The 13,040-nt window shown below is 39.0% G+C and overlaps 3 protein-coding genes across 5 annotated transcripts in view; all 3 read left to right on the top strand.

Annotated features, from left to right (window-relative positions):
* Positions 1–11,261, top strand: part of OR10A4 (olfactory receptor family 10 subfamily A member 4) — a 29,459-nt gene extending 18,198 nt beyond the window's left edge. Inside the window, 4 exon segments of the mRNA XM_082341632.1 lie at positions 9,778–10,658; positions 10,662–10,697; positions 10,701–10,787; positions 10,790–11,261. Of these exon segments, the coding sequence (XP_082197758.1) occupies positions 10,185–10,658; positions 10,662–10,697; positions 10,701–10,787; positions 10,790–11,161 (969 nt within the window). The 5' untranslated portion in view covers positions 9,778–10,184 and the 3' untranslated portion in view covers positions 11,162–11,261.
* Positions 1–13,040, top strand: part of ZNF215 (zinc finger protein 215) — a 259,348-nt gene that overhangs the window by 184,900 nt on the left and 61,408 nt on the right. The gene's annotated exons all lie outside the window — the stretch shown is intronic.
* OR10A2 (olfactory receptor family 10 subfamily A member 2) lies at positions 12–3,168 on the top strand. The gene has a single exon (XM_082341664.1). It carries the CDS (start codon positions 38–40, stop codon positions 746–748), a length of 711 nt encoding a protein of 236 aa, XP_082197790.1. The 5' UTR covers positions 12–37; the 3' UTR covers positions 749–3,168.

The raw sequence follows: 13,040 nt of genomic DNA, 5'->3' as shown, positions 1-13,040 counted from the left end.
CTTAGAGATTGGCTTCAACCTAGTCATTGTGCCCAAGATGCTGGGGACTCTGATTGCTCAGGACACAACCATCTCCTTTCTTGGCTGTGCCACTCAAATGTATTTCTTCTTCTTCTTTGGGGTTTCTGAATGTTTCCTCCTGGCCACAATGGCATATGACCGCTATGTAGCCATCTGCAATCCCTTGCACTACCCAGTCATCATGAACCCTTGGACACGGGCAAAACTGGCTATTGCCTCCTGGTTTCCAGGCATTCCCATGGCTACTGTGCAGACCACGTGGCTCTTCAGCTTTCCATTCTGTGGCACCAACAAGGTGAACCACTTCTTCTGTGACAGCCCACCTGTGCTGAAGCTGGTCTGTGCAGACACAGCACTGTTTGAGATCTATGCCATTGTTGGAACCATTCTGGTCGTCATGATACCCTGCTTGCTGATCCTATGTTCCTACACTTGCATCATTGCTGCCATCCTCAAGATTCCATCAGCTAAAGGGAAGCACAAAGCCTTCTCTACCTGCTCCTCCCACCTCCTTGTTGTCTCCCTTTTCTATGTATCTTTAAGCCTCATCTATTTCCGTCCTAAGTCCAATAATTCTCCTGAGAGCAAAAAGGTGCTATCACTGTCCTATACTGTTATGACTCCCATATTGAACCCCATCATCTACAGCCTGAGAAATAATGAGGTGAAGAATGCCCTTGGCCGAACATTCTACAAGGCCCTAGGCCTTAGAGACTGCATCCCATAGACATTAAGAAAAAGATTAAAGTCTTTCGAATAGGGAACAATCAGTTTGATATTTAGAATTCCTCTGCCTCTGCCTATCTCCATTATGATGAAACCCAGCTGCTGAAATGACTATTGGAAAGCTTTGGAAAGCTCAGTGAAAACACAGAGGTAGTTTAGACCTGTCACTACCACCTGGAAACCTCCTCTGCCTGCCCATTCTGGACTTACATTCTTTTTCTTATCATCATTTTAACACTTCTGTGGCCAAGTAATTCCAGATATTCACATTCCTGTGTTCACACTGTGAACAATATGAAACTGCTTATAATCCTAACATGGGGACACACATAATAAAAGAGGGCACAACCCATCAAAAATCACCTTGTGACTTTGTCTTACTTTGGGCAAATCTGACTGCATTCATCAGATAGGAAACCCTATGAGTCCTCCCAATGCATAACTCTCCTCACTGCCTTATTTTAGTTCTCATGTCCTTGAGGGAGTGTTAGTTCTTTCAAGCTCACTAGTATGTATTGTATGGATATAGGAAAGTGGGTCAATAATTCCCATACCTATACCTTTATAGGTCCAACAATGATTTATTCCTCATTCTATTCATCCCAGGAAGAATGACCTGAGCTTCCACAGGCTCTCTCTCTAGATTTGGGGTTTCAGTGGTTATTTGTTTAATGATCATTCTTAATCATTAACTTAGGTTCTTACACCTTGTTGAAGTACTATCATAAATTTCAATCATGATGCTGCTTTCATTAAGGATTAAAATGGATCCAGCTAACTCCAGCATAGCTCTTCTTTAACCACAAAAAGATTCCTCATTCTTTTTATAACTTCATAGTACTCTGCTTTGTAGATACACCATAGTTTATTTAATGAGTCTTTTACAATTACAAAGAATAGCTTTATGCATGTGCCTTTTAATGCTTTTGCCAGTGTATCTGACATATGGAAATCTAGAAATTAGATTTATTGGGCCAAGTGTAAATACATATATAGTGTTGCTATATTGGCACATTTCCCTCCAAATTGATTGTACCATTTTATACTCTCAACAGCAATTTATGAGAGTTCTTGTTTCCTCACAGCCACATCAATAATATTTGTCATCAATCATTTGCAATTTTGCTTATATAATAGGTAAAGAAACATAATTAAATTTTAATTTTAATAAATTTTGAAGAATACAGAGGGAATACATGAGTAAATCAGAGAAAAGTCATGCATTTCATTTAGACTTCTGAGTTCATAGGTTAGATGATTAGCAGTTGGTGATGTCTTGGTACTCTATTTTCTCTACTCAAAAGGTTCTTTTGACCTTCATTTTAGCCAAATCCATCTCATCTTTCATGGTCTACTGCAATTCCTCAAGCAGCATAAATGCTCATCCTACATGCATCTATTCTAAGTTTGTCAATACACAAGTTAAATTCTGTGTCTACTATCCTCTACTTATTTTTACATGTTTGTCTTCCCCCAATGTACCTGTAACTCTTTGAAAATGAATGCTGCATAAATGTTTCTGTTTTACTACAACATAGGCATTCCTGGAAACCTTATGTTCTGCAAAACTCACACTAAAATACTATGGAGAAATAAGGTTAAGGCAAATCACTCAAAATATATGCAAATTTGAAGCCAGAGCATTAACAGAAAGAATAACTGGTACATGGAGAGACAACATAGACTGTCCAGGCATGCAGCTCAGAGAGGCTGGAGATTGCCACAGTAGATAGTCAACATGCACAAACAGTAGAATAAAATTGCCAACGATGGTTTATTTAGAAAAAGAGTATTTGGTGCTGAGACAATGCAGATGGATGTGATGCTCTAAACCAGTGGGGCAGCCCTTATATGGCCACGGGAGTCAGTACCACTTTCCAGGAGCCACAAGCTACACAGAGCAAGGGGTGCCCCTTTCTGTGGATGAAGCCTAAGGTACAGGCATACCTTTAAAATTCTCTTAAAAACAGCTAAGAGAGCTCCTGATGTCAAGATCTCAGGACATTTACTTAGATATTGAAGACTATCACTTTACTCAATCTATTCTGATTTGCTTTGCCCAATTAAAAGTTACATACAATGAAATTATTTCCCTTTTTTTCAATAGTGTATGCAAGATAAGTAAGTGAATGGATAATCTAGCTGAGAAATGATGATGACTTGGAATAGAGTGGTATTAGTAGAAATTAATTCAAAATATCTTTTACAGGAAAAATTGATAGGACTTGATGGTAGATTGCATGTGGAGAAATATACCACTCAAGAGTGGGGTTGATTCTAGAGCTAGACCAGTTCCTATGGTAGAGTACAGGTGTTCTGAAAGTCTAGGGGAGATACATAAAAGAGGTACAAGAGAGATTTTTTTTCCAGAAAAGTCAAGCCTAAAGCTTTTTCCTTCATATCCCTGTTATGAATCCCCTTTCACTTATATATTATATATAATATAATATATAATTATATATTATACATATTTCCCCATATCTCTTACCTCTTGCATCTCCCTCCCTCCCACCCTCCCTATCCCACCCCTCTAGGTGGTCACAAAGCACCGAGCTGATCTCCCTGTGCTATGCGGCTGCTTCCCACTAGCTATCTATTTTACGTTTGGTAGTGTATGTATGCCCATGCCACTCTCTCACTTTGTCCCAGCTTACCCTTCCCCTTCCCCATATCCTCAAGTCCATTCTCTAGTAGGTCTGCATCTTTATTCCTGTCTTCTAGGTTCATCCACCTCACTACAAACAACTCAGTTTCGTTTCCTTTTATGGCTGAGTAAGATTCCATTGTATATATGTGCCACATCTTCTGTATCCATTCTTCTGTTGATGGACACTTAGGTTGCTTCCATGTCCTGGCTATTGTAAATAGAGCTGCAATGAACATTTTGGTACATGACTCTTTTTGAATTATGGTTTTCTCAGGGGTTATGCGCAGTAGTGGGATTGCTGGGTCGTATGGTAGTTCTATTTTTAGTTTTTTAAGAAACCTCCACACTGTTCTCCATAGTGGCTGTATCAAGTTACATTCCCACCAACAGTGCAAGAGGCTTCCCTTTTCTCCACACCCTCTCCAGCATTTATTGTTTGTAGATTTTTTGATGATGGTCATTCTGACCGGTGTGAGATGATATCTCATTGTAGTTTTGATTTGCATTTCTCTAATGATTAATGATGTTGAGCATTCTTTCATGTGTCTGTTGGCAATCTGTATATCTTCTTTGGAGAAATGTCTATTTAGGTCTTCTGCCCATTTTTGGATTGGGTTGTTTGTTTTTTTGATATTGAGCTGCATGAGTTGCTTGTATGTTTTGGAGATTAATCCTTTGTCAGTTGCTTCATTTGCAAATATTTTCTCCCATTCTGAGAGTTGTCTTTTCGTCTTGTTTATGGTTTCCTTTGCTGTGCAAAAGCTTTTAAGTTTCATTAGGTCCCATTTGTTTATTTTTGTTTTTACTTCCATTTCTCTAGGAGGTGGGTCATAAAGGATCTTGCTGTGATTTATGTCATAGAGTGTTCTGCCTATGTTTTCCTCTAAGAGTTTGATGGTGTCTGGCCTTACAGACACCTTAGGTCTTTAATCCATTTTGAGTTTATTTTTGTGTATGGTGTTAAGGAGTGTTCTAATTTCATTCTTTTACATGGAGCTGTCCAGTTTTCCCAGCACCACTTATTGAAGAGGCTGTCTTTCCTCCACTGTATATTCTTGCCTCCTTTATCAAAGATAAGGTGACCATATGTGCGTGGGTTTATCTCTGGGCTTTCTATCCTGCTCCATTGATCTATATTTCTGTTTCTGTGCCAGTACCATACTGTCTTGATGACTGTAGCTTTGTAGTATAGTCTGAAGTCAGGGAGCCTGAGCTCCGTTTTTCTTTCTCAAGGTTGCTTTGGCTCTTCAGGGTCTTTTGTGTTTCCATACGAATTGTGAAATTTTTTGTTCTAGTTCTCTGAAAAATGCCAGTGGTAGTTTGATAGGGATTGCATTGAATCTGTAGATTGCTTTGGGTAGTAGAGTCATTTTCACAATGTTGATTCTTCCAATCCAAGAACATGGTATATCTCTCCATCTATTTGTATCATCTTTAATTTCTTTCATCAGTGTCTTATAATTTTCTGCATACAGGTCTTTTGTCTCCTTAGGTAGGTTTATTCCTAGATATTTTATTCTTTTTGTTGCAATGGTAAATGGGAGTGTTTTCTTAATTTCACTTTCAGATTTTTCATCATTAGTGTATAGGAATGCAAGAGATTTCTGTGCATTAATTTTGTATCCTGCTACTTTACCAAATTCATTGATTAGCTCTGGTAGCATCTTTAGGATTCTCTAAGTATAGTATCATGTCATCTGCAAGCAGTGACAGCTTTACTTCTTCTTTTCCTATTTGTATTCCTTTTATTTCTTTTTCTTCTCTGATTGCTCTGGCTAAAACTTCCAAAACTATGTTGAATAATAGTGGTGAGAGTGAGCAACCTTGTCTTGTTCCTGATCTTAGTGGAAATAGTTTCAGTTTTTCACCATTGAGGATGATGTTAGCTGTGGGTTTGTCATATATGGCCTTTTTTATGTTGAGGTACGTTCCCTCTATGCCTACTTTCTGCAGAGTTTTTATCATAAATGGGTGTTGAATTTTGTCAGAAGCTTTCTCTGCATCTATTGAGATGATCATATGGTTTTTCTCCTTCGATTTGTTAATATGGTGTATCACGTTGATTGATTTGCATATATTGAAGAATCCTTGCATTCCTGGGATAAGCCCCACTTGATCATGGTGTATGATCCTTTTAATGTGCTGTTGGATTCTGTTTGCTAGTATTTTGTTGAGGATTTTTGCTTCTATGTTCATCAGTGATATTGGCCTATAGTTTTCTTTCTTTGTGACATCTTTGGTATCAGAGTGATGGTGGCCTCATAGTATGAGTTTGGGAGTGTTCCTCCCTCTGCTGTATTTTGGAAGAGTTTGAGAAGGATAAGTATTAGCTCTTCTCTAAATGTTTGATAGAATTCGCCTGTGAAGCCATCTGATCCTCGGCTTTTGTTTGTTGGAAGATTTTAAATCACAGTTTCAATTTCAGTGCTTGTGATTGGTCTGTTCATATTTTCTATTTCTTCCTGGTTCATTCTTGGAAGGTTGTGCATTTCTAAGAATTTGTCCATTTCTTCCAGGTTGTCCATTTTATTGGCATATAGTTGCTTGTAGTAATCTCTCATGATCCTTTGTATTTCTGCAGTGTCAGTTGTTACTTCTCCTTTTTCATTTTCCAGTTCTATTGATTTGGGTCTTCTCCCTTTTTTTCTTGATAAGTCTGGCTAATGGTTTATCAATTTTGTTTATCTTCTCAAAGAACCAGCTTTTAGTTTTATTGATCTTTGCTATAAGAGAATTTTAAAATCCTGGAGGAACACAAGGGAGAGAGTAATTAATTATATCCAGTTGGGGATAGGAATGGTCAGAAAAGGTTTTATTAGGAAGTTGACATTAGATTTTGGGTTAAAGAATGAATATTAATATGGTTTATCTGCGTTTCACTAAGGCATTTGATGAACTCTTTCATGAGACCTTTGTTACTATGTTAAAGAGATATGTTGCAGATGACAGTACCTATAACTGTGTTTATTTATTTATTTTTTATAGAATTTTTTTAAAAATTAATTTATTTATTTATTTTTGGCTGCTTTGGGTCTTCGTTTCTGTGCGAGGGCTTTCTCCAGTTGCGGCGAGCGGGGGCCACTCTTCATCGCGGTGCACGGGCCTCTCACTGTCGTGGCCTCTCCCGTTGCGGAGCACAGGCTCCAGACGCGCAGGCTCAGTAGTTGTGGCGCATGGGCTTAGTTGCTCCGCAGCATGTGGGATCTTCCCGGACCAGGGCTCGAACCTGTGTTCCCTGCATCGGCAGGCAGACTCTCAACCACTGCGCCACCAGGGAAGCCCCCATAGCTGTGTTTATTTATACCCAACACATGTCTGAAATGATTTAAAGTTGCTGATAGAAAAAAAGAGATAGCTTTGCTATTTGCCCAAAGAGTAGAGATTAAAAACTGGTGTCAAACTGTTTGGGAATATAGCTTAAGTGATGTGCCCCTAAGATTTGGCTCTGTCCTAAGAAATATTTTGATTAAATATTTGAAGGAATTGGACATTTATGGCACGCTGAGTGATGCAAAGCTGTTATAATGGAGTAAAGCTTTAAAAATGTCTTTTCAGCACATAGCAAAAAAATTAAACAAAATATATATACCTTGGAAGATAAAACCTATAAAACACACACACACACACACTCATCTTATATGACTGTTGGCTCAACTAGAGATCCAATAGTATCATCAAACTGCTTTGAAAAAAGTTAAACCTTAGGCTACATTAATTACTAAGCACCTAGAGTTAAGCACTCTGCTGTGTGCAAAAGATACAATGATGAATGAATACATTTGTACTCATGATGTTAATAATTATATAACATAAATAGATGCACACATACACAATTATAAAAATGCTCTAATAGCAGTTTACACAAAGTGTTAAAAGAGAGTAAAAGAATAATCCCTTGATTTGGCCAAGGGAGGACAAGGAAACTTCACAAAGAAAATGATTTTTCTGATGAGAGATGAGCAGAAAAATTATACATAATTGCAGGAAGATGTTTCCGAGGATAGAGAACCACATGCACAAAGGCAAGGAGGGGTGAGAGAACATGATGTGTGCACAGAACAGAAAGTATTTTGGTGTGATCAGAGCATCAGCTCTGTAGGGGATTTCAAACTGGAAAAATAAGCAGAAATCAGGGAAAAAGACCTTGTCAAGGGTTGTACTTATTCCAGGAACAGTAGGGAGTGATTGAAAGACAGTGAGCAGGTAAATAACCCTATCCGAGTTGCTGTCAGGTCACGTACAAGTGAAGGATGGTTTGAAGAGAATGAGCTGGAATCGGGTTCCTACAGTATTCCAGGCCAAAGAAAATAAGAACCAGAACCGAAAGCTGTGGTGATAGGGATGGAGAAGGTGATACTGAATCAGTGTTTAGGAAGAAAAATAACCAAATTTGGGGGATGAATTAAAGGATTTTTATCCCAGTTCCTGGGTTACACAGCCAGGTGGTATCATTTCCTGAAATGAGGTAGATAAAAGCAAGGAGGTTAGGGAGGAAGAAGATGAGGAGCATAATTTATGACTCTTATCACTCTTTAAATCTAAGGCTGTATTGTTGATGTATGTAGTCTTTTGTGTCTAAATTCCTTATGAATGTGGCTCACTATGCCTACACTCTGCCTATATAGATATTTCCCTGATTATTTTCCATATCTTCTTCATTCTTCATTCAATAACAATTTACTGGGCATCTACCTTGCAAGGCGTTGGGATAAAAAGTTGATTAACACAATCTCTTCTCTCAAGGAGTATACCACCTAGAATATGAGATGAAGACATGTATTCATGATTATTCTAAGATAAGGACTGTAAAAGTATTTCAGGTCTCCAGTGGTGCTAATACCTAGAAATGCTCTGTCCTTCTAGAAATTGTCTTACTTTTTTCTCCTTTGCTTCCATCCTATGCCAAACGCTCCACCTTAGTCTCACCTGTGAGCTTAGATTCATTCCCATCCTTAGAGAGTGGGTGAAAGTGCCACCTGACAGGCAAATCCATGGCTTGGAGTCAGACTGACCAGGATGCATATCCTGATGCCATTTGCTGACCGCCTAACTTTGGGAAAATTACTCCACTTCTCTGTGCCTCAGATTCCTTGGCTGTAAAGTGAAACTAATAATAGTCCCTACATCTTCCGGTAGTTGTGAGACAACCATAACACTTGCAAAATGCTCAGAGTACTGTCTGGTACTTACTTGGTGCTCAATAAATGTTCATTCTTACTATAAAAATAAATAAGGTATCAAAAAAAGTTTTCATAAAAGAAGTGATGGCCAGCTTGAGGTTTCTAAAATGAATAGGAATCAGCAAAAATTTTTAAATAAATCTTTCTCGCTATTTTTACTCTTTACCTTCCTCTTTCCTTCACCACCTTGACTTCATGTCTTGCACCTGCTCAGGATTTACTTAAAAACCATCTCAGTGAAACCTTCTATGACACTCCCCACACCCTAAATCCTATCTTCTCTACTGCTTTATTCTTCTCCGTTATTCTTGTCACCATCTAACATACTATATATTCTATTTACATAATTTGTTATTAATCTGTCTTCCCTATTAGAAGGTGAGTTGTATGAAGGCAGAGATTTTTGTTTGTTTTATTTACTAACATATTATCTTCAGTATCTAGAGCAGTGTCCGGCACACAAAAGATAATCAATATTTATTGAATAAATTATTTTTTTTCTCTTAGGGATTGAAAAGAAAGGGCTACAGCGAGTTTGGGCAATGGGTTAGATAAGAAGTAGATATTGGAAGGTAGATTTAGCTTCATATCATAATAATTGTAATGTTTAACATTCATTAAGCATGTATTATAAGCCAGTCACCATATTACGTGATTTAGATTTATTCCTTCATTTAAGTTTATAGTCATCAGAAAAATTTTCAGAGTCCCAATTTTGAAGCTTAGTTATTGATGCAGTGGTGAAACCTTCTGATTCTTTTTCACAGGATTTAATAGTATTAGTCAAGCTTGAATATTTGAGTTGGTCTTTATTTATATGTAAAATTTGTTTCATATTTCTTGAGAGTCAAGACATAAGTCAACCAGTGGAAGCTAATGAAAGGGTGTATACAGAACACAGCTGGATTCTCTCTATTGTCTGACAGTATCTTGAGTCTGTGTTCCCTTTGTCTGATCACATATAGCCACGTGGAGAATATTTAGCCCAGTGATCAAGATAAACCGCAACTTCTATATTATGCATCTTCTTGCTTAAACTACAATTGTTTGAGTTTAGAAATGAAGATGTCTCTAATATGCTGAACTCTTCCCAAGTATGAGCTGCTCCCGATTAGGACACATTCAGGTCTTCTCCTCAGGGATCACTGGTAGTTGTTGGTTCACTTTCCTTGACTTTCTCCTTCCCACCCTTTCGTTTTGCAGAAAACATGCCCTGGCTCACCTCACCACCCTTCTGTGCATTAAGACCCCTCCCTTCAGAAATGGTTGGCCTGGCTTCTTTTTAGCACCACTGACTGCTGAAGAGAGATAGAATAGGAGGACAAAAGTGAAGCTGTGACTTTGAACATCCTCTGTCAAGCAAAGAAAAGTTGAGACATTATAGATATATACGGTGTGCCTGAGTTCAGTCTGAAAAAAAGTTAGTATTCTTCAAAAAAAATTGTGAATCCCTTAGTCAGACTTGTTTTTTACATTTTGGAAAGTACAGCTGTTTGACCTTCAACAACTATAACAAGAGGTTGAAGAATGAGGCCACAGGAGTTTCCCTTTCTAAGGGTGTAATAGAGGCCTAAATAACATACGGGGACGTCCACCTTCCTGGAGTGTGGATGCCCAATGAAATCCTGGGCAGAAAAATAACATGGGGAAACTGGATAATTGTCAATGAGTTTCTTCTTGTGGGCTTCTCAGCCCTGTCCTCTGAGCTACAAGCTCTGTTGTTTCTCCTATTTCTGATCATTTACCTGGTTACCCTAATGGGAAATGTCCTCATAATCCTGGTCACTACAGAGGACTCTGCCCTCCAAAGTCCTATGTACTTCTTCATCAGGAACTTGTCTTTCCTAGAGATAGGTTTCAACTTGGTTTTTCTGCCCAAGGTGCTGGGGACCGTGATCATCCAAGACACAACCATCTCCTTCCTTGGCTGTGCTACCCAGATGTACTTCTTCTTCTTCTTTGGAGCTGCTGAGTGCTGCCTCCTGGCCACAATGACATATGACCACTATGTAGCCATCTGTGACCCTTTGCGCTACCCAGTCATCATGGGTCACAGGGCCTGTGCCCAACTGGCAGCTGCCTCCTAGTTCTCAGGATTTCCATTGGCTACTGTGCAAACCACATGAATTTTTAGCTTCCTTTTTTCTGGCCCCAACAAGGTGAACCAATTTTTCTGTGACAACCTCCCTGTCATTGCACTGGGCTGTGCTAATATACCTCTCTGTTTGAATCGGAGGCTCTGACAGCCACTGTCCTATTCATCTTCTTCCCTTTCTTGTTGATCCTGGGGTCCTATGTCTGCATCCTCTCCACTATCTTCAGGATGCCCTCAGCCAAGAGGAAGTGCAAAGGCTTCTCCACCTGTTCCTCCCACTTCCTGGTTGTCTCCCTCTTCTACAGCACTGCCATCCTCACATACTTCAGACTCCAGTCCAGCACCTCTCCTGTGAGCAAGAAGCTGCTGTCACTGTCCTACAGGGTGGTGACTCCCATGTTGAACCCCATCATCTACAGCTTAAGGAATAGTGAAGTAAAGACTGCACTGAGGTGGACCATCCACGGGACCCAGGACCCTCAGAAACTATGACTGACTTAGATGGAAACTGAGGGGGTAGAATGCAAGGACAAAGGAAAGAAAAGCACGTTCCTCAAATAAGTCTTTTGTCTCTACTCTTTCCAGGAGCCACAGTATACCCACTGGGATTTTGGACTTTCCACTGGGAATGAAAGAACATGAGCGATGAATGAACTTCAGTAAGCCCAGTATTCTCTGGGACTGGGGTACCAATGTCTCTGAGGATGCTACTAGTTTACACAAATTAGCAGCCTATCGAAGGTTGACAGTTTCACTACAATTTACCATTTTTTAATTTGTTTTAACTTTTCTTGTACTTCTTCATCCGTGTCATTTTATAATTTTCTGCTTTGCTTTCTTCTATATGTCCAAAAACTCTACTGGTAGCTCAAAGATCTTTTTGTTTATGAGATAAAGTAATGATAATAAATAGTAGAGTTTGTTTCATTCTTTCGCTCATTTTTTAAACAAATTTTGAGTTTAAACTCAAACTTTCAAATTTTCAAAAATTTCAAAACTCAAATTCAAAATTTCAACAAATTTTTATGCAGCGTTCAGCATGTGTCAGAGCTTATTTAGACCCTGAAGACACATGGGTGAATAAAACAGACTAATTTCTTGCCTCGTGGAATTTATATTCTAATGAGAAAGAAAGAAAATAAAAAGATACTTTAAATCCTCCACTGTCTTGTAAGGTACACATGTTTAGAGGGCTATCAATTGAGGACTTTTTCTGCTACCATAATTGGTCTGTGCCTCATCTGGAGAAAGACTACTTCGCATTGATGACTACCTCAATCTCAAATTATACACCTTGGATATGAGAGTTACTTGACAGAAAGGGTGTAAAGGAATTCCAAGTTAAGTATAAGTGGATAAATGATGGGAAACTGCTGTGAATAACCCAAAGATTTTTTGTTTTCTAGATTTTTTGGTAATGTTATTGTGATTGGATGAAATCAACTCTCCTTTTTAAACTTACATATCCCTCAACCAATTTAACAGCCCCTCTTTTGATTTTGTCAGGGAACATAGTCTGGTTCTGGATTCTTGGCAAAGAGCAGACTTGGGACACGGGCACCATAGCTTTGTGTAAACTATTCATAAGAATTTATTGACAGTTAACAGCGTAAACTAGCATTTACTCCATAGACATGTCCTCTCCTCAAGCTCTACAAACAGCTCTCCCTCTGTGTGCCAGGGAGGTACCAGGACCAGTTCGATCTCCCACACAGGGTATCCTTCAGCTCTCGCGTAGCAAGGGCTCCAGAAGGGCAGCACATTCTGAAATCCCCATAGGAATTTGCAAATGAAAAAGCAGATCAGCGGTTCTATTTGCATGGTGGCAATCACACAACTAGGCAGATTGGCACTATTATAAAATGTTTAGCAAGCTTTTCGCTTTTGCATTTATTTTACTTGACCTTGGTATGGTAGGCAGACTAATGGCCCCCCAAAGATGTCCACATCTTAGTCCCCAGAACCTGTAAGTATTTTACCTTGCGTGGTAAAAAGGACTTTGTAGACATGTTTAAATTAAGGCTCTACAGATGGGGAGATTATCCTGGATTTTTTTTTTTTAATACAGTAACAGGAAATTGGAAGGTAGAGAATGAGCTTGAAATATTTAAGCTCATGAGGCGTCCTCACCTCCATATACCTAAGTCCACAGCTCTTGTCTGCTGGTCATTTATATACAGCTACCCTCTCCAAGTTCCAATTGCCTCCTTTTGCTCCTTTAGGCCTAGGATTGGTAATAGCTTCTCACTCTTCCACCCCTTAGATGTCACTATTTCTTGTTGGTTTCCAAATCCCTGTGTTTACCATTGTAAAGATGTGCCCCAATGGATGCTCATGTCTCTAATAACAGTGTGAGAAGAAGGACAGCAGA

The sequence above is a fragment of the Balaenoptera borealis genome (assembly GCF_965194805.1).
Source record: "Balaenoptera borealis genome assembly, chromosome: 11".
Taxonomy (NCBI): domain Eukaryota; kingdom Metazoa; phylum Chordata; class Mammalia; order Artiodactyla; family Balaenopteridae; genus Balaenoptera; species Balaenoptera borealis.
Note: the sequence above shows the minus strand (reverse complement) of the source record. Positions and strands in the feature narration are given on the sequence as shown.